The 20,880-nt window shown below is 49.5% G+C and overlaps 1 protein-coding gene across 2 annotated transcripts in view; it reads right to left on the bottom strand.

Moving 5' to 3' along the window:
* GALNT13 (polypeptide N-acetylgalactosaminyltransferase 13) overlaps positions 1–20,880 on the bottom strand; it is a 41,317-nt gene that overhangs the window by 17,450 nt on the left and 2,987 nt on the right. Inside the window, exons 1-8 of one of the 2 annotated variants that reach the window (XM_059476194.1) lie at positions 19,930–19,952; positions 15,582–15,681; positions 14,660–14,889; positions 13,175–13,343; positions 9,683–9,849; positions 8,226–8,433; positions 6,846–7,016; positions 1,833–1,950 (exon numbers count right to left, since the gene is read on the bottom strand). In XM_059476194.1, coding sequence (XP_059332177.1) covers positions 1,833–1,950; positions 6,846–7,016; positions 8,226–8,433; positions 9,683–9,849; positions 13,175–13,343; positions 14,660–14,801 — 975 coding nt within the window. In that variant the 5' untranslated portion in view covers positions 14,802–14,889; positions 15,582–15,681; positions 19,930–19,952. Of the gene's footprint in view, positions 1–1,832; positions 1,951–6,845; positions 7,017–8,225; positions 8,434–9,682; positions 9,850–13,174; positions 13,344–14,659; positions 14,890–15,581; positions 15,682–19,929; positions 19,953–20,880 lie in introns of those variants that run through there. The other variant, XM_059476195.1, reaches the window with a different exon arrangement.

Raw genomic sequence — 20,880 nt, 5'->3', positions numbered from 1 at the left:
AGGAATTGTCATTATTTTCCCCCTAATTAAAAGACATTCCTAAAAGGAGTCATTAAAGATCCATCAGCAACGAGAAGCAGCTAAAAGAAAAAAACATGGATTTTCCCAAAATAATCAAATTATACCCCATGGATGCTCCTCCTGGAAATGCCTCTGAGAGCAAAAAAGCTGCAAATCCTTTTAATGATTCTTAGGGATAATGTTGGAGATGTAGATGAGACAGACACCATCCAGGGAAAGCAAAGGCACTGGATAACATTTATGGGGATTCAGGAATTCACAAAATATGGGGGAGGAGGGTTTATTTTTTGGGATTTAGATTTTTGGGATTTATTTTTATTATTCTGAACCAGTCCCATATCTCCTCCCAGCCTTTGGTGATAAAATCCTGGGTGTAAGAACAGGAACGCTCCTGTGCCTCACTCCAATCCCAGCCCTGTCCCACAGCAGGAATTGCCCCCAGAGCTTTCCTGACAGGAGAAATTCCCAAATCCCAGCCCTGGCCCACAGCAGGAATTGCCCCTAGAGTTTTCCTGACAAGAGATATTCCCAAATCCCACTGGAAAAGGCAGCTCTGGAGCTGGAGGAACCTCCCTGATCCTTCAGCTCTCCTGGCCCTCATTTCACAAGGCCTTGTTCCCTCAGCTGGGATTTGAACCCTTTGATGTCCCTGACAAAGTCACACAAAATATTCCTGGATTTTCAGTTGGTTTTCCTTCCAGAGGCTCTAATAAATCCCAATAAACAGCACCAGGTGATTCCCTGGCTTTCCCATGGCAAGATCCCAATTTATTCCTACCCCTGACCCCATTATTCACTGGTTTAGGGTGGAAAGGCACATTTGGAATGCTTTAACAGTGCCTGGCACTCCCTGCTCCAGGGATCTCCTGTAAAACGCGGAAAACCAAGGAGAAGCATTCCTGCACAAGGGGCTTGGCACACCTCAAGAGGAATTTTAGGATTTAAAACAGCAAAAAATGTGGGAATCTCCTCATTGGAAGCATCGAGGCTCAGGGGAGGAACTGAACCCTTTGATTTTCCTGCAAAGGGAACAATTAACGTTCAGAGGAATGGCCTGGGAAAGCTTTCAAATTCCCAGCTGGTGTTCCCTGGAAAAATCTGTTCCCCAAAAACTTCAAAGGGGTCCCTGGCAGGGAAAACATTCCTGGCTGAATGGAACAGACAGGAAAAGGGGGGAAAGGCATTGCCAGGGTGTGCTGTGGGCACCTGAGGGGTCCTGGGGGTCATTCCCAGCACTAAATCCAGAAACTGGGACACATCCCAGGAGTCCAAAGCCATTCCCACCATCCCTTCCAACCATTCCTCAATTTCCCATTTTCCATCCCAAGGGCAGTGAGTGGATGCATTTCCTGAGGTGTGGCTCACCCCTACCCCAGCAGGAACATCAGCATTTTCTGCAGGATAGGAATTTCCCTGGCCCAGACCCAGAATTCCAGCTGGAACTTGCAAGTCCATGATGTCACCATTCCCAAAACGTCTTAAAACACATTTTTAATTTTATTTTTTGACACAAATTCGTATCAAATTTCCACTGGGCACCTCGTTTCTTCCACGAAGGAATGACCAAAATATATGGAATTTTGGAGGGATAAAACCCTCAATACTACAATATTCCATGCAGCAAAAAAATCCCAAAATACCCCAATGCAGTTCCCCCAAATTTTAAAAATTCCATCTTTTAATTATTTATTAAATAATGACAAATCATGACTTGCAAGCCAGCTAAAGCAGGAGCTCCCTGAAGGAATGACAGCACAAATGGGGGGATATTTTCTGGGGGGGAAAAGAAAAGGAAGGAAAACAGGAATTACCCTAAAGGACATTTCAAGATTCTCGCCACCCCAGATATCCATTCCTGCATCGTAAGTTCCTATCTCTTCAAAGTAGCTCCTGTCAATAGAAAACAGGCCACCAGCCATAGTTGGGGTCCTGGGTGGGAAACAAACAGGAAAAAACAAAGGAAAACAGAAAAGAAAAGGAAAAAAAAAAAAAAAGGGAGAAAGGAAAGAGAAAAGAAAAAAAGCAAAAAGACCTTTTAAAGGACACTCTGGAATTTACAGCACATTTCACTACACAGGAATTCTACAGAAAACAACTAGAAAAGGAGAGTTTTAACTGGATTTTTCCTGCTCTTCCCCAAAATCCATGGATCTCAGGCCCAGCCACACCCCAAAGAAAAATAAATACAATTTAAACTGGATTTCCCTGCTCTTCCCCAAAATCCACAGGGCTCAGCCCAGGCACACTCCAGGGTTGCTCCCATTTCCATGGATTATTTTAGGAGAATTGTGAGGGTAAATTGGGTGGGATTTGGGCCTCCTGAGTGAGCAGCAGCTCAAATCCAATCAGGAATGCTTGGGAGGAGTTGAATGGGAACAAAAAAAGAAAAAGACTTTTTGAAGGACACTGTGGAATTTACAGCACATTTCACCACACAGAAATTCTATGGAAAACACATAGGAGCTATGAAAAGAGAATTTTGACTGGATTTCCCTGCTCTTCCCCAAAATCCATGAAGCCTTGGGCTCAGCTACACTCCAAGGAGCAATAAAGAAAATTTGGAATGGATTTTTCCTGCTTTTCCCCAAAATCCATGGAGCTTGGGCCCAGCCACACGCCAGGGAGAAATAAAGAAAATTCTGACTGGATTTTCCTGTTCTTCCCTAGAATCCACGGACCTCAGACCCAGCCACACTCCCATTTCCATGGATTATTTCAGGGGAACTGTGAGGGTAAATTGGGTGGGATTTGGGCCTCCTGAGCGAGCAGCAGCTCAAATCCAATTGGGAATAGATTTGGGAGGAGTTTCATGGCTGGGTTTTGCCTCAGAGGGAGCCCAAAACGGCATCAAAGGAGCAGGAAAATCTCAGCTAAGAGGATTAAAGATCCTTACACCTAAGCAACCCCAGGGGATGGCTGAATGTCCCTGGAAATGGAAATGCCATGGAATGCCCAGCCCAGCTGCTGGGAGGAACACCTCAATCCCAAATCCCAGCTCTGCTATGAGATCCCAACACCTCAATCCCAAACCCCAGCTCTGCTCTGAGATCCCAACACCTCAATCCCAAATCCCAGCTCTGCTCTGAGATCCCAACACCTCAATCCCAAACCCCAGCTCTCTTCTGAGATGTCCCAGCACAGCCAAAGGGGTTTGGGGGCTCAGCCCATCCCAGCCCCTCTGCTGAGGTCCCAGCAGCCTCAAACCTGTGGGATTTGGGGCAGTGACCCTTGGGAGGAGGCTCTGGAGCTGCTGCAGGGCTGGAGCCAGGCTGGGAGAGCTGGGAATGTTCCCTTGGAGAGGGAAGGCTCCAGGCAGAGCTTCCAGAACATTCCAGGGCCTGAAGGGCTCCAGGAGAGCTGCAGAGGGACTGGGGACAAGGGATGGAGGGACAGGAGCCAGGGAATGGCTCCCAGTGCCAGAGGGCAGGGATGGATGGGACACTGGGAACTGGGAATTCCTGCCTGGGCTGGGATTGCCAGAGCAGCTGGGGCTGCCCCTGGATCCCTGGCAGTGCCCAAGGCCAGGCTGGAGCAGCCTGGGACAGTGGGAGGTGTCCCTGGGTGAAATGGGATGGGATTTAAGGTCCATCCCAATCCCAACATTCTCATTCCTCCTTCTTCCTTCCCCTGGATGGAGGCACTCTTTGCTTGACACAAAATTCCCCATTTTTTCCCAGACTGAGCCTTAAGCAAGTTTAGAAGGATGAAACTGAACTGGACACACAGACCTGGATTCTTCCAAAGGACCCCAAATGTCCTTTGCTTTCTGAAACCAAACACTTCCCAAATCCCTCCCTGACAAACCTGGCAGTGCTGAGTTTCACCCTGGAAAATTCAGTGACTCCTGCCCTGACCCCCAGCCCAGCTCCAGGGATAAGGGAATGCAGCAGGCAGGACTGCTCCCTGGGATGTGAATTTAATGGGACACAAGCAGACCTGCAGAGCTTTCCTTGGAAAATCCCCTCCATCAAAATATCGGGAAGGTCAAAGGCCTTAAAGTGTTTTTTAAACTGTAATAATTAATTTTTTCCTCAGTTCTGCCTCTTTTCCCTGTGGAATCACCTGACAGCTCCTGGGAATTGCTGTGATTGACTCAGGATTCCTGCTCAGAAAACACGGGAGCAATCCCAGGTTTGCTGCACCCCAGCCCATCCCAGGATTTCATGATGGGAGAGGAAGAGGGATGGCAAAGGGATTCCAGCCCTGGAGCTCCTCATGGTATCACCTCATCCTGCTTTTTCCAAGGAATCCCATCCCAGGCAGGGCTCCAGCAGCTCAAAATCCCCTAAACCAGACTTCTGTGGGTCTATCTGATCCACCAGGATCAACATCACTCCCTGCTGTTCATCACCCAGGCAGGGTTAATTAACTGCAATCAACTCCAGGTTTAATTATTCATAATCAAGATATTAATATAATATCAAGATAATAAGTAATATATTTATAATATCCAGAGTTCCAGGAGCATTTGGAAAATGTTCTCAGGCACAGGGGGGATTTTTGGGATGTCTTGCAGGGGCAGGGGTTGGATTGATGGTCCTTTCCCTTCCAGCTCAGGAAATTCCATGATCCTGACACATTCCTGATATTTAATCTTGGCTTTTTTTCTATTTTTTGATCTTGCATTTTTTCTAGGATTTGATCCCTAATTTATACAAAACATTCCCTGGACCACAACCCATATTTTTAGTATTTCTAATCCCAGCCTGGAGTGCCTTCAGCTTCAAAAACTGAGGAAAAAGCATGGAAATATCCACAAAAATTGGCTGTGCTGAGCCTGGAAATGCCCATGATTTTGGGATTCTCTGACACCAAAGACTGAAATTCCTGGACTAAAACCTGAGATTTTGGACTTAATCCAGCCTAAAGCACCAACCCTTCACCCTCAGCTCTTTGTGACAACTGTGGCACAGGTGACATTTGTCCCTCTGTCCCCCTTTGCTTCCCAACTGCCATTTCATCCAGAGAATCCCCCAAAACTCCAGACAAAAACTGATGGGAAAAAGGAAAGGAATTTTAAAAACTCCATTTTTTTTTTGCCTTATCAATTTTAAGAGTCAATTCAGTGTGTGAGCTGGGATTAATTTTGAGCCCAGCTCCATTTCAAGGCAAGGAAATAAGGATGGATGGATGGAGCTCAGCAAGGCCCTGCAGCTCGTTAGGATAATTCATTTTCCCAATTTCCATGCACACCTGAGCTTTAATCAAGAGCTGCTGGCCTGGAAAGGAAATTTTGGATCAGGAGGAAAACAATTCCCTTGGCTCTGACAGCCAGGGCCTGCTGGCTTTTCCTGGGAATAAACCCCAAATCCTGGAAATAAACCCCAAATCTGCCCTTCCCCAATATTCCAGCCTGGCCAGGACAATCAGGGACAGAAATGGGAATTCTGAAAGCAATTTTGGAAAGTTTTTCCTGCCACTGCATCCTCCCCTGCCTGGACTGATCCCTGAGCTGTCCCTCCCTCCACCTGCAGGCTTGGAATTCTTCCCCTTTCCCAGATTTAAATCCATTCCATCCACTCAGGAACCCTTTTTTGGTCTCTTTTGGAATGTTGCAGGAAGCCCCAGCAGCTGTTGGAGCTCAGCAAACATCCCATGGCCAGGAATTTATTCCATTTGTTCCCTTTTCAGCTCCATTTGCAATTTTGGACAGAGGTTTTGTTCCACTCTGTGATTCCAGCAATTAAATGGAAGAGGTCAGGACACGCTCTTGGATCATTTTTCCCCCAGGGTGCTCTGTTATCAATCCCATTTTCCAAGCAATAAACCAGGAATTTAAGTGCAAATCACTGGGGTTCAAAGCTCAAAAGTGCTCAAAAATCCTTTAGAATATCTGCCCTAAATTCTAAAAAAAAATATGGGCATTTAAATCCCAAAAACCAGGAATAAAATGCATTTGCAGCAAATTAACAGAGGGAGCTGAACAGGCAGAAATCTTTGGAATTCCTGAACACTGGAGCTAAACAAGGAGAAATCTTTGGAATTCCTGAACATTGGGAAGAGGATGGGATGCAGTGAAGTGCAAATTAATGAGGTTCAAAACTCAAAAATGCTCAGAAATCCTTTGGAATATCTGCCTCAAATTCTGAAAAAACAGGAATAAAAATCCATTAACAGCAAATTAACAGAGGGAGCTGAGCAATTCCTGAACATTTGGAAGAGGATGGGATCAGGTTAACTGCAAATCACTGGGGTTCAAAGCTTAAAAATGCTCAGAAATCCTTTGGAATATCTGTCTTAAATTCTGAAAAAATGGGAATAAATATCTATTTGCAGCAAATTAACAGAGGAAGCTGAACAGGCAGAAATCTTTGGAATTCCTGCACCTTTGGAAGTGGAAGGGGACGGGATCAGGTTAAGTACAAATCAATGAGGTTCAAAACTCAAAAATGCTCAGAAATCCTTTGGAATATTTGCCTTAAAGCCCAAAAAAAAAAAAAAAAGGAATAAAAATCCATTAACAGCAAAGTAACAAAGAGAGATCTACAGGCAGAAATCTTGGGAATTCCTGAACATTGGAAGAGGATGGGATGGGGTTAAGTGCAAATCACTGGAGTACAATGCTAAAAATCCATTGGAACATCTGCCTTAAATTCCAAAAAAATGGGACTGAAAATCTGTTTGCAGCAAATTAACAGAGGGAGCTGAACAGGCAGGAATTTTTGGACTCTCTAAATCTTTGGAATCCTTTGGAATTCACTGGGAAGAGGATGGGATGGGGCTGGCCCAAGGTTGCAGCAGCGAGGACACGCCAGGCTCTCCCTGCGATCCTGCAGTGGAATTTTGGGATCTGTGGGGGTTTTTGGGGGAAGAGCAGCACTGACCTGACGGGCAGGGTCCTGTCCCCTTTCCTGCGGTCCATCTCCCTCTGGGGCACGGGGTACCAGCGGAAATTCAGCTTCCAGTTGAAGCCCCCGTAGGTCATGTCCGAGCCCGCCATGTACTCGAAGGTGTCGTCGCTGATCACGTCGATGATGGGGCACACCACGGTTTTCCTGGGGAAAATGGGAATTTGGGGTTATGGGGGTGTTTGGGCAGGGAGGGAGGGGAGGGGGAAAAGGGGGAAAGAGAGGGGAATAAAATGAGGGAGAAAGGGAAAAGAGGGAGGAAAGAGCGGGAAGGAAGGGGGGAAATGGGAGAGGATAAAGAGAAGGAAAAAGGTGGGGAAGGGGGAGGAATGGGAGGAAAAGAAAAAGAGGAGGGGAAAAAGGGGGAATAAAATGAGGGAGAAGGGGAAAAGAGGGGAAGAAGGAGGAAAAATAGGAAGGGAAAAAGAGAAGGAAAAAGGTGAGAAGGGGGAGGAATGGGAGTAAAAGAAGGGGGGAAAAGGGGAGAAAAGAATGAGTAAAAAAAGGGAGGAGAAAAAGGGGGCAATAAAATGAGGGAGAAGGGGAAAGAGAGGAAAAAAGGGGGAAAATAGGAGGGGAAAAAGAGAAGGGAAAAGGTGGGAAAGGGGGAGGAATGGGAGAAAAAGAGGGGGAAGGGAGAGAAAAAGGAGGGAATAAACTGAGGAAGAAGGGGAAAAGAGAGGGGAAGGGTTAGAAGGAAGAGAAGGAGGGAAAATAGGAGGGAAAAAAAGGGAAAGGGTAAGAAAAGGGGGGAAGGAGAGGAAAACAGAATAAAGGTAGGGGAAGGGGGAAAAAATGGGGGAAAGAGAACAAGGAAGAAAAAGGAAGAAGGGGAAAGGGAGGAAAGGGGAGGAAGAAGGGAAAGAAGGCAAAGGGAGGAAAGGGGGAAAAGGAAAAGGAGAATAATGCAGAAAATCAAGGGCAAGAGGGAAATGAAGGGAAAGAAGGAAGCGGAAAAAAGGGGGGAAAGCAGGGGAAGAAGGAAAAAAGGAGGGAAAAGGGGAGGAAAAGAGAGGAGAAGGAAAAAAAAAGGGGGGAAAAAGGGTGAAAAAAAGGGAAAAGAAGAAAAGAGAAGGAATAAAAAGGGTGCAAATTTCCACGAGTTCAAGGGGTCAGAGAGAATTTGTTCCTGGTAAAAACAGGGAGAAAGCTTCCTTTGAATGGGAGAGATCCAGACCTTGGGAAAGCTGCTCCCACATTTATTCAGGAATGGGATTTTGATTCAATCAGCAGCAAATTCAAAAAATATTCAACGTTATCTTCATTCCAGCTCAGTGAATCCTTTTAATTCCCATTTTTCAGCACCAGGGAAGGGCCTGGAGCAGATCCCTGCCTCTGGAGCCGGGAACTCCTCACCTGTCCTCCTTGATCCTGGCCAGCAGGGGCTCCAGCCAGCCCAGGGTGCACTCGCAGTGGGCATCCAGGAACGTGATCACCTGGCCCTTGGCAGCTGCTGCCCCTCGGAGCCGGGCCCGGATCAGCCCCGACCTCTGCTCCATCCGCAGGATCCTCACGGGCACCTCCAGCTTCTTCACGTAGTTCTCCAGGGAGGCCTTCAAAAACTCTGCCAAAATTGGGGAAAACAGAAGGAACATGGGATTTTTAGGGAGGTTTTATTCCAAGATGGTCACAGAACCTCCCTGCTTGGAGCATCTCGTGGGGGTGGGCTTTAAGGTCCCTTCCAAGCCAAAGCATTCCCTGATTCCAGGATAATATCTCAGGAATTTTAAACGAAGCACAATCAGTTCCTTGGAATGAACCAGCAACCACAAAACAAAGACACTTTGGACAATTTGCTGATGGTTCAATCAAAAAAAAAAAAGGATTTTTTTTTTATGGATTTCCCCATTGGAGCTCTTTGCATGCTTTTAGGAAAAATGGGAATTACTTGGCTCAAATCCTCCTCCACCTTCTGGCACAGGGAATCATTAAGGCACTTAATGAGCAGGGAATTCCAGTGAGTAATTAGGGTTCAATTAATGCTCCATGGGGCAGAACTGAAGGATGGAGTGGCTGCAGGGTTGGGTTTGCCATCAATACCCATTGGGCTGCTCCAGGATCCTTTCTCATTCCACTGGTTCCATTTAAGGAACTTGATGGGATTCCTTTTCCAGGGAGTCCCAGTTCCACAGGCAGAGTTTGCTTTTTAAAGTCTGGGGTCAAAACAGAAATGAAAAGGCAAAAAAAAAAGTGAAGAATGAAGGAAATTAAGCGCAAAGAGGAGCAATAAAGGCAGAGTTTGAATGAGATGGTCCCTTCCAAGCCAAACCATTCTGGGATTCTATGGACATTATTTAGTGGGGATATTCAGGAAATGGAATAACATGGAATGAGGAGGGCGGAGAGACAGAAAGGAAAGGATTGACCTTTCCAGGAATATCAAATTTACTGAGCTGGATCTGATCCAGGGCCTGAAGGGGCTCCAGGAGAGCTGCAGAGGGACTGGGGACAAGGGATGGAGGGACAGGAGCCAGGGAATGGCTCCCAGTGCCAGAGGGCAGGGATGGGTGGGACATTGGGAATTGGGAATTCCTGGCTGGGCTGGGATTGCCAGAGCAGCTGGGGCAGTGCCCAAGGCCAGGCTGGACAACTAGGGTGGTGTGAGGTGTCCCTGCCATGGTGAGGGGCTGGATTAGGTGCCCTTTAAAGGTCTCCTCCAAGCCAAACCATCCTGGATTCCACTAACTATTTCCACCCCCCTCTAGAATTCACCACTGCCAGGATGAGCTGGGTGAGACCCACACTCTGAGCCCTCCCTGAGGGGCAGGAGGAGGGGATGGGCTGTGGGATGGGGAGGGCAGTGGCAGCCCCACCTCTCTCGCTGGCATCATCCACCAGCAGGATCTCGGCCAGCAGGCGCGGCGGGGAGCGCTCCAGCACGCTGTGGATGGTCCTGAGCAGCGTGCTCCACGCCTCGTTGTGGAACACGATCACCACGCTGGTGTTGGGCAGCTCCTCCGGGTACACCTTGCTCTTGCACCTGCCCAAAACACCCAGCGAACAGGGAAAGGAGTCAGGCCACAGCAGGGACAGCCCGGAGGGGATCTGTGCCTTCCCGGCATGGAAAAGGGGCTTGGGGGGCACCACGGCACTGCTGCCACTCCCGGGGAGTGATGGGGAAGGAATTACAGGGGCAAAATCCCAGAGACTGGAATCCCAGTGGCTCTGAGGCAGAAAAGGGCCCTGGAAGCAGCCATGACTCTGCTCCAAGGGGCAGGTTCCACATCCAGGTGGTTCAAAATGATAGGAATAAATTAAGAAGGTAAAGTGAAGAGCCACAAACTGGAATTCCAACTGCTCTGAGGCAGGATGGAAAAGGGGCTTGGAAGCAGCCATTGCACCTCTTCCAGGGCCAGCTTCCACATCCAGATGGTTCAAAATTATAGGAATAAATTAAGCAGGCAAAGTGGAGCTCCAGAAACTGGAATTCCAGTGGCTCTGAGATGGGATGGAAAAGGGGTCTGGAAGCAGCCATGGCTCTGCTCCAAGGGGAACCTGCCACATTTCAAGCTGATGGGATGAATTAAGGAACAAACTGAAGACCCAGAGACTGGCATTCCAGCTGTTCTGAGCATGACACAAGCTGGAGAAGGGGCTCATCCCACTCTCCCATTCCTGACATTCCCAGCAAGGACCAGGCTCCACCCCAGGGATCCGATTCCAGCCCTGAGCTGTTTAATCAGGAATTCCAGGTACAGCCATTCCCAGGTGGATCTGGCTCCAGGGAGGTCTGGAGCACACTGGAATGGCCTGGGATGAGCTGCCAAGGAAAGGCAGAGCTGACCCAGGACTGATCCACCAGGAATGTTGAAATCCTGCCTGCCTTCCCAAAGTTCCCACTCAAGGACCAAACCCTGCCAGCTGAACCAAGCACCATTCCATTGTTTAGGGTATTTCTGGGAAAATCAGCAATGTGGAGCACCTGCACATCCTTTAAAATGGAAAATAGCCATGCATTTTCAAAGTTAATCCATGCACACCAAAGCCTTCAAATCCCCCTCCCAAACCCCATTTCCAGAGGTCTGAGGGAAATGTGGGATCCCAAATTCCCTGCATTCCCTTTGGGAGAAGAGACCATGGGAAGGAGGTGAGGACCCTTCCAAGGCAGCCTGACAATTCACCCTTGGAAAAAAAAATCCCTGCAAAATAACCCTGAGTTTATCTGGGATTTTATCCAAACTGCTCCAGCATTTCCTGCAATTCCAAGCCCCTTGAAACCAGGAATAAAGGGAAATAAAAAATCCCCTTTGGAACAATTTTCCTTAAATAAAATCTGTTTTCTCCTCCCTCCAGGGATGTCTTGGGGGCCCCTCCGAGGCTGCCAGGGAGGAAAATCTGTTTTCCATGATTTTCACACTAATTAAGGAGCTGACAGCTCCTCTTTTCCAATTATATCTCCCATGCAAACGGCTGCTCCAAAGGCAGCTGCAGCCCACGTGGAAAACATGGTGGGGAGAACAAGGACTGTGCTTCTGCAAGGGAAATGTTCACATGTTCTCAGAATAAAGGAGAACTGCAACAATCCCAGGGCATCCATGCCCATGGAAAACATTCCAGGGATATTCCATGGAGTGACAGAATTGCCATCACTCATCCATGGGACCAGGGATGGGCTGGGATGGAAGGACCTGAAATCCCAGTCCTGCAGTGGGCAGGGACATCTCCCACTGTCCCAGCTGCTCCAGCCTGGCCTTGGACACTGCCAGGGATCCAGGGGCAGCCACAGCTGTGCCAGCATCTCTCCACCTTCTGAGGAAGGAATTTTTTATCCACCATGACTGAGAGCTGGAAAAACCCCAAATCCAACAGGTCCTGGTGGAGAGCAAATGCATCAGGGGTGGCTATCCCAAAATAAACCAGTTTTCCCTCCCCTAAGGGCTGAATTTCAGGAATTACAAATTTTGGTCTCACCTCAAAATCCAGTCAAGAATTCCTGCCCTGAAACATGGATCTGAGGGAAGGATTTTCCCAATTTAAGGGAGTTTTCCCACACATCCATTGCCACTGCTCCATCCCAAGCCCTTTCCCCCACCCAAGATCACATCCCAATGTTTTTTCCTTTGGAGAATCCCCACAAAACTCCAGCTCCATGTTTAACCCTGGCAGCTGTTCCAGAAATCCCAATGTTTCTGCTCAGCCCTGGATGTTCCCAAGCACTGAACACACCCAGGAGCCAATTCCAGCTGCAATCTCCAGGAGAAAATCCAATTAGGATGCTCCAGCAATCCATGGAATAGCACTTGCAGCCTCACTCATCCAGAAAAGATTGAGGATGGATTTCTTCCCTCGCTGGAGAAAATCCTTGGGAATGAAATGAGGCATTTCCCTGGTGAGTTAAGCTGGGTTTAAGGTCTATCAATAGCTCCTAATTAGAGCTGGCTCTGATTGAAATCTCCAGCTTGGCCATTTCCAACAGGACCCTGGAAATCCAGGGGCATTCCCTGACAGAAAACCCAGGATGGAAAGGGAATGAAATGAAATTCTGTGTGTGAGATTCCACAGATCAGCTGGAATTAAACCATCAGTCCCAGGGCAGGGATGCAGTGGGAGCCAGTCCTGCTTAGATACAGTAACAGGTTGGGGAATTTCTGGGGTCCTGAGGAGAAATCCCATTCCCACAGAATTCCTGAAGCCAGGCTGGGAGAGCTGGGAATGTTCCCTGGAGAAGGGAAGGCTCCAGGCAGAGCTCAGAGCCCCTGGCAGGGCCTGAAGGGGCTCCAGGAGAGCTGAGAGGGACCGGGGACAAGGGATGGAGGGACAGGAGCCAGGGAATGGCTCCCAGTGCCAGAGAGCAGGGATGGATGGGACACTGGGAACTGGGAATTCCTGGCTGGGCTGGGATTGCCAGAGCAGCTGGGGCTGCCCCTGGATCCCTGGCAGTGCCCAAGGCCAGGCTGGAGCAGCTGGGACAGTGGGAGTGTCCCTGCCACACCACGGCCAGGATGGATGGGATTTCAGCCCCCATCTCACCCCAGTCCCCAGGATTCCTGGGATGGGATTCAAGTTCCCAGACCACCCCAGTCCCCATGATTGCCAGGATGGGATTCAAGCCCTCAGCCCATCTCAATCCCTGGCATTCCTGGGATGGGATTTCAGCCCCCAGCCAACCCTAGTCCCCTCATTCCCAGGATGGGATTTCAGCCCCCCCATTCCCAGGAGGGGATTCTAGCCTCCAGCCCCGTTCCCAGCTCAGGATGGGGTCCCAGCCCCCGTTCCCAGCTCAGGATGGGGTCCCAGCCCCCAGCCCATTCCCAGATGGGATTTCAGCCCCCATTCCCAGCCCCATTCCCATTCCAGCCCCTCACCCGTCGAGCCGCACGTCGGGCAGGCTGCGGTTCAGCGCGATGCGGTCGCTGGCCAGCAGGTTGAACTGGTTGATCTTGAACAGCTCCTTCATCTTCTCCTGCTCCTCCTTGGGGATGAGCACGGCCCTGCCCATCTCCCCCGGGCCCTCCTGGTTCCTGGAAATAACAGCTGGGAAACCAAACGGCAAAAGGTGCTGTGAGCTCCTGGGAATTGGATTTATCCTTAGGAGAGCTGCTGGTTTTCCACAAGGAATGCTGGAAATCCAACCCTCATCCTTCCTGCTCCATTGGGAACTTTTATCCCTCTCTGCATCCAAGAACATCCAGTTATATTCCAAGATGATTGAACTCCCAGATTCATTCCCTTCCACTATCCCAGGCTGCTCCAAGCCCCATCCAAGCTGGCCTTGGACACTTCCATGGATCCAGGGGCAGCCTCAGTTTCTCAGAGAAGCTGTGGCTGTTCCTGGATCCCTGGAATGTCCCAAGCCAGACTGGACAGGGCTTGGAGCAGCCTGGGCTAGTGGGAGGTGTCCCTGCCCATGGAATGGGATTTAAGGTCCATTTTAACCCCATCATCCCATAAAACACAAAGACAAACTCAGACAACACCAAAGCAGCACTAAATCCTGCAGATGCTGGGATTTCCTTGTAGGAAAGGCATTCTGTGCTGTTCTTGTGAGCCAGCAAAGGCCTCCTGAAGATAAGGAAAGCCCTGTATCTCTCCTGAGGAAGACACCAAGGTTGTCACCATGGAGATGTGATGAAGGAGAGAAAGTTAAGAGACAGGGACTCCAGCTGGCTCACAGAATGGCATGGCTTCTTGGTCACCTACCGAGAACTTTGTTTCTTTCTTGTAACCAATGGGCAGTGAATGTGTCTGTTAAGTAAATGTGGATATCTTGGAAAAGTATAAAAGCAACATGTCACTATAATAAATGTCTCTTGCACCCTTCTGATGGAGTCGTGGTACTTTGGGCTGTGTCGTGCTCTATAAACACATTTGCTCTGCTGGGAAGAGCAATTTTGAGACACAAATATTAGGCCAAATGTGACAGTGTTCACAGGGGTTCTTGGATGAGGGAAGAGATGAGGATCTGACTCCATGTTTCAGAAGGCTGATTGATTATTTTATTATATATATTATATTAAAACTATACTAAAAGAATAGAAGAAAGGATTTCATCAGAAGGCTGGCTAAGAATAGAAAAAGAATGATCACAAAAGCTTGTGACTGACCAAGACAGTGTGGACAGCTGACTGTGATTGGCCATTAATTAGAAACAACCCCATGAGCCCAATCCCAGATGCACCTGTTGCATCCCACAGCAGCAGATAACCATTGCTTGCATTTTGTTCCTGAGGCCTCCCAGCTTGTCGGGAGGAACAATCCTAAGGAAAGGGTTTTCCATAAAAGATGTCTGACAGCCAAACACCCCCAAGCCCTGCCAGGATCAGCTGGAAGAGGCAGGGGGCAGCACTCACCGCGCAGGGCGGGCAGCAGGGAGCGCTCCTTGCTGTCGTCGCACTTGTTGCACTCGCTGAAGTAGAGCAGCAGGAACACGTCCAGCAGCACCCAGAGCAGCGAGGTGGCCAGCACCACCCGGCAGTAGCCAAACCTCCTCATGGCTGCTGGCACCCTGCGACGGCGGGAGCACAGCGGGGTCACAGTGCCACGGCACGGAGCTGCCACGCAGGCAGGGAGCAGCGGCCCGCTGCAGGCACACAGAAACAGCACGTTCTCTTGGGTTCGTGGATATTCACGCTTTTATTCAACATTGCTTGACACTGAAAGGTTCATTTTCCTCAAATAATGATTTTAGATTTCTCAGCATTGAATTTGTATCCTGCCAAAATATTTCAGGCTCCACCTGGAGAGCACCAAAGAGTCCTTGGAAAAGGCACCAGAGTCACTGATCCAGGGTGGGTTTGGGCTCCTGCCTGAATTAGGGAGTTTGGAAAACAAAGCTAAAGACAAGGCCTCCACACCCAGCTCTCCAAAGGGTGCAGCCAGGCTGGGAGAGCTGGGAATGTTCCCTGGAGAAGGGAAGGCTCCAGGCAGAGCTCAGAGCCCCTGGCAGGGCCTGAAGGGCTCCAGGAGAGCTGAGAGGGGCTGGGGACAAGGGATGGAGGGACAGGAGCCAGGGAATGGCTCCCAGAGCCAGAGGGCAGGGATGGATGGGACACTGGGAACTGGGAATTCCTGGCTGGGCTGGGATTGCCAGAGCAGCTGGGGCTGCCCCTGGATCCCTGGCAGTGCCCTGGGACAGTGGGAGGTGTCCCTGGGTGGATGGGATAAATGGGATTTCGGGTCCCTTCCCATCCAAACCATTCCAGAACACCATGCTCTCCCCCCGTGAGGCTGCAATCAGTAATTAGAGCTCTGTAATTAACAACCCCCACTCACCATCACTGCCTGCATTCTGTGCCCACACTCTGCGTCCTGCTCCAGCCATGCTCCCACAGAATTCCCTCAGCACTGAGCCACTGGACAATTCTCCAAGTGCCTGGAATAGAAAAAAAATAAAATCCCATCACTTTTCCATATTTCTTAAAACAAAGAAATTTCTTATAATTAAAAATCCCTCCTCAGTTTTATGCACATTTTAACTTCCTTATCCTCCCCACCTCAGCTCCTCATTCCCAAGCGGGATCTTTCCATTTTCCATCCCATTTTAATTCATTTTCATCTGAGCCAAAGGGATGGAAAACCTGGAGTGATTTAAATAATTTAAATAAATGATTTATTTAATTATTCTTGCAGCATTTCTGCATGGACTCATTAATAACAATTTCCATCTGTCCTAAATATCAACCAATGGCTCTTCCTGCTGAGGGATTCCCAGGACACTGATTTAAAATTTCAGGAATTGCGGTTCCAGGGTAACACAATCCATTTCCACAGCGGTCACGGGTAATAGTTTCATTATAGGAAAAAAAAATGAGGAAGAAAAAACCAAATTTCCCAGCAAAACTGTGGATGCTCCATCCTGGGACATGTCCAAGGCTGCAAGGGCCTGGAGCAATCTGGGATAGGGGAAGGATTCCCTGCCCATGGAAGGGGATGAGCTTTAGGGTCACTTCTACCCCCAAATCATCCCAGGATTCTGTGATTCTATAAAATCCCCTCCTCCAAACCTCCAAAAGGAAGAATGTTCCCCAAAATAAGATTTATTTTAACTGAAATTCAGCCAAACAAGGTTTGCAGGAAGAGGAGGAAAGGAAAAATCCAGAGGTTCTGAGCTGCCTCTTCCTGGAATAAACCAAGTTTTACCCCATTATCCTGCAGCAAGGCAAATTCCTGCCCCAAACCCTGCAGGGCTGGCAGCAGGAAAAGCAGGATTTGGGGTAGGAACCAGGAGGCAAACTGAGGAACCTGCCAGCATTTCCTGGGACTGGCCCCACACAATGCTGGAGGGAAATTATGGAGCCTGCAAATCCAAGTGAATGGCAATTCCAGACTCCAATCCGTGACTTGCCTTTTCCCTGGATTAAAAACCTCAATTTTCTGTGGATATAAACCAATTGCTCAGGATTTTCTGCCCCAGCCCCTGGTTATCCCCACAGCCAGGCCATGCCTCGAATGACCAACAGTGAATTTTTTGAGTCTCAGAAACACAGAACCCATCACTGCTCCCTGAAAACCTCTTCATTCCTTTTCCCAATAGCCCTGCAAGGTAAACTAAACATGGATACAGCAGAAGTCACAATTCTTGAGTTGTATTTTCCTACCAGAGCTGAGAATTTAATTCTATAGTGAAACTTGGGGTAATTTCTGACTCTTTCAGGGGCTGAAAATGTGGAAACTGCAGCAGCACAGGGTAGGGGTAGGACATGAAAGCGTGTTCAGAAGAAACTCAGCAGAATTTTGGAGATCCCAGAATTCCAGACTGGTTTGAGTGGGAAGGGACATGAAGGATTATCCCATTCCATCCCATGGGACACCTTCCCCATTCCAGGGTGCTCCAGCCTGGCCCTGGGCACTGCCAGGGATCCAGGGACAGCCCCAGCTGCTCTGGGAATTCCCAATTCCCAGTGTCCCACCCATCCCTGCCCTCTGGCACTGGGAGCCATTCCCTGGCTCCTGTCCCTCCATCCCTTGTCCCCAGTCCCTCTCAGCTCTCCTGGAGCCCCTTCAGGCCCTGCCAGGGGCTCTGAGCTCTGCCTGGAGCCTTCCCTTCTCCAGGGGAACATTCCCAGCCCTCCCAGCCCTCCTGGCCTCATTCCAGGAGGTCAAAGCCCTTCATTCCCAAATGGGCACTTGCTGCAAATCCGGCTCAGCTGAGCCCTGAGCTGCTCCTTAATCCCCTGGCACCCCTCAGGCTCATCACGGATGAAGTGTCCTAATCCCCAGCAGGACAGGAATAACCTGGCCATGGAAATTCCCACAGAAAATCCCAAAGAAAAGCAGAGGTGTTGGCCAGTTTCTCACCCAGGTCTTTGATTCAGCAAGGTTTGAATTCCAGAATTCAGCTGCATCCTGGGCTTGTGATTAAATCTTCCTAATTAACATCAGAACTGCCCTGACCCCAGTGTGACCCCACAAACCTGCAAGACTCCAACTTTCCTTGGCCACCTGCATTCCCAGGAACACCAAACCTGTGCCCACATCCCCGAGCTTGGATAAGGAAGGACACAAAATCCAAATTATTACCAGGAAAGCATTGTTCCCAAGCTAAATATCCCCATTTTCATGGAATGAAACCTAAACCAGAGCTGAACATTTTACCAGTCAAAACTGCTTTTAATGCCACCCTAAACCCTAGGAAGGGATTCCATGAGCTGGGCCTGGTAAAGCTCAGCTTAACCCAAGGCATTGAGACAGGAGCAGGCTCAGGATGGGACAGGGACTTCCCTGCTCCCCTGCCAGATGTGGCCACATCTGCAGCAGCCCCAGCCAGCTGCACATCCCAGCAGCTGCCTGGCAACAGAGGGATGCTGCCCTGGGTACCAGGCTGTGCCCAGCCCCCCAGACTGCCCAGTGCCCCCCAGTTTGTCCAGCAGATGCAGGATGGGCAGCTGGGGAGCCCAGCCCAGCCTCCCAGGCTGCAGGAGCTTTGGCTTCGCTCTCAGGGATTTGTTTCCCTGCTCCTCCAGGAGCCCATTCCCACAGAGAATGACAAGGACACCCCTCCTGCCCCCTGATCACAGCAAAAGGATGGAGGAAGAGAAGTAAAATTATCTCAAAACCCAGCCTGGCTTTCCCAGGGGATGAGAGCCCAGCAGGGCTCTGTCTGCAGCTCAGCCATGGAAATGGAACCCAGAACATCCCTGGGAATCTGTTCCTGTTTGTGCTGCTGCTCTGGTGAAACAGAGAACCAAACCTCACCTGCAGGCACACAGGATTATCCCCAATTCCCTGGAGAGCAGAACTCCTGCTCCTCTCCTGACATCCCCCTGCAGGTGTGGAGGGGGAAATCACCCAAGGAGGGGGTGGCAAAGGGCCTGGGCTGAGTTCTGTTTTCCTTGTGAGCCTTCAGAGCACAGGCACACCCCAGAGCTGGGGAATGGATGGAACCACTCCTGCTCCCACTCACTCACAGAGGTGAATTCCTGCCCTTCCACTGTCAGCTTTGCAGGGAATCTCCTGTTTGCCATGAGAGCCCTTCACACCCACTGAGAGCCAAATCCAGCACCTCCCACCTCACTCACAGCTCCTCTCCCAACAAAAGGATCTGGGCTGGAAGCAGGAATGGGATCCTTGGGATGGCCTTGGACACTGCCATGGATCCCAGAGAGCAGAATTCCAGAGATTTGGGAGCACTTAATCCAGGTTTCAACCCCTGCTGCCACAGCTCCCAGAGAGCACAATTCCAGAGGTTTGGAGCAGCTCACCCAGGTTTCAACCCCTGCTGGCAAATCTAAAGCAGCACCTGACACTCAGGGATGCTCCTGCTTGTGAGCGCCCAGCCCGTGGCAGCAGAATTGGAATTTTTCATGGAATTTTTAGGAGATTTGGGGGGAAAACCTCCCCAAAACCCCACAGCAAGAAGGGTTTGAGGCTTCCAGGACTGCCCTGCTCAGGCAGAGCCACACAGGGCTCGGGAAGCTCACCAGGAGAAACTCCCAAGCAGATATTAAATCACTCACAAATACATTTTTCCACCTAAGAAAAGCAGAATCCTGATACAGAATTCCCATCTTTCCCCTCTGATAAATTACAGGATTATTTCTCACAGCTGTCAATGGGATTCACCACAAAAAAAATTGGCCAGGAAGGTTTGAAACTCCCCCTTTCCAATTTAAAACTGGATTTTAGAGCTACACTGATCTAAGCAAACCTGAATATAAAACACACCCTCCAAAAACCATCATTTAATTCCATGAGCAGCTCATTAATTCATGGATAAGGAAGAACTTTTAATGGCAGAACTGTCAAACTCCAAGATCAATCCAGGGAAGCTCTTGCACATTTAGCAAGGAATAAAAATAGGGGGGGAAAGGGGAAAAAAAGCAATCAGGTACCTTTAGTCAGAGCCATGCAGTGTTTTGTGTTTTAAGAATTCCGTTTTTTCTGCCTCTCCTCTCTCCTGAAATTTATTAATAGCCCCATTCTTCCCTTGGGAATTCATTCCTGTGACTCAGGAATTGAAGTGGAAAAGCCTCATTAATTCCTCTCATCCCAGACCTCAGGAGGAAAACCTTTGGGGGCTTGGTTCAGGCACAGCCACACAATTCCAGGCTCCCCCAATTCCACCCTCCCACATCCCCAGCAGCTCCAGAGCCTCAAGGTGGGAAATTTGGGAAGAGCTCACCTGGCTTGACTCCCTCCTTCAAAGTCCTGGGGCTGCGCTGGTGCAAAGCACTGAAAAGCTGCAGATAATTCAAATGAAGATTTAAAAACCTCTAAATCTTAGTGAAATATTGCAGAACCATGAAATGCTTTGATTGGGAAGGGATATTAATCCATGGGCAGGGACAGCTTTTCTTTTATCCCAGGGTGCTCCACCCCCATCCAACCCAGCCCTGGACACTTGCAGGGATGCAGCAGCCACAGATCCTCTGGAGCAACCAAAATTTTGGGAATTAACTCCCAACCATTGGAGGGCAACCCCTTTTCCTGTATGTTAAAAGCTCAAATCCTGCTCCCACTGCTTTCTGCAGATTTCTCCCTCAAACACAGCCCACCTAGCAGAGCAAATTGCAGCACTTTGCTCACCAGCTTCCCAAATTCCTCGTTCCCAGGCAGTCCTGGCATCTCCCACTCCCAAACCTCCACCTCTCCCAGGATTTCTCCCTGTGGAGAAGCCTCCTCGAGGCTGATCAGCTGCCTCTGTTTGTTCCCATTCCAGGGCTGGGAGAGCCCCCACATTCCAGGGAATGCAGAGCACTGAGTGGCACTGACAGCTCGGCACATCCCCCCTGCAGGACTTCTCCAGCTCCTCCAGCCCAAGGATCTCCTGTTTGCCACGAGGGCCATTCACATCCCACCGTGAACCCAATTTTGTTGCGGTCAGCTGTGAGAAATAATCCTTTAATTTATCAGAGGGGAAAGCTGGGAATTCCACATCAGGCACATCCCCCCTGCAGGAGTTTTCCAGCTCCTCCAGCCCAAGGAAACGCTGCAGAGAGCCCAAGGAGCAGGGAAATCAGGGAATGCACATTCCTGAGGCTGCAGGAGCTGCAGCAATGTCAGGCCAGGGTGGGACTGAGGGTGCAGCAGTGATCCTGGGGGTCCCTTTCCAGCATTCTGGGATCTGAGGAAG

Source organism: Ammospiza nelsoni, chromosome 7 (assembly GCF_027579445.1).
Source record: "Ammospiza nelsoni isolate bAmmNel1 chromosome 7, bAmmNel1.pri, whole genome shotgun sequence".
Lineage (NCBI taxonomy): Eukaryota > Metazoa > Chordata > Aves > Passeriformes > Passerellidae > Ammospiza > Ammospiza nelsoni.
This window is presented reverse-complemented; position numbering and strand designations above follow the sequence as displayed.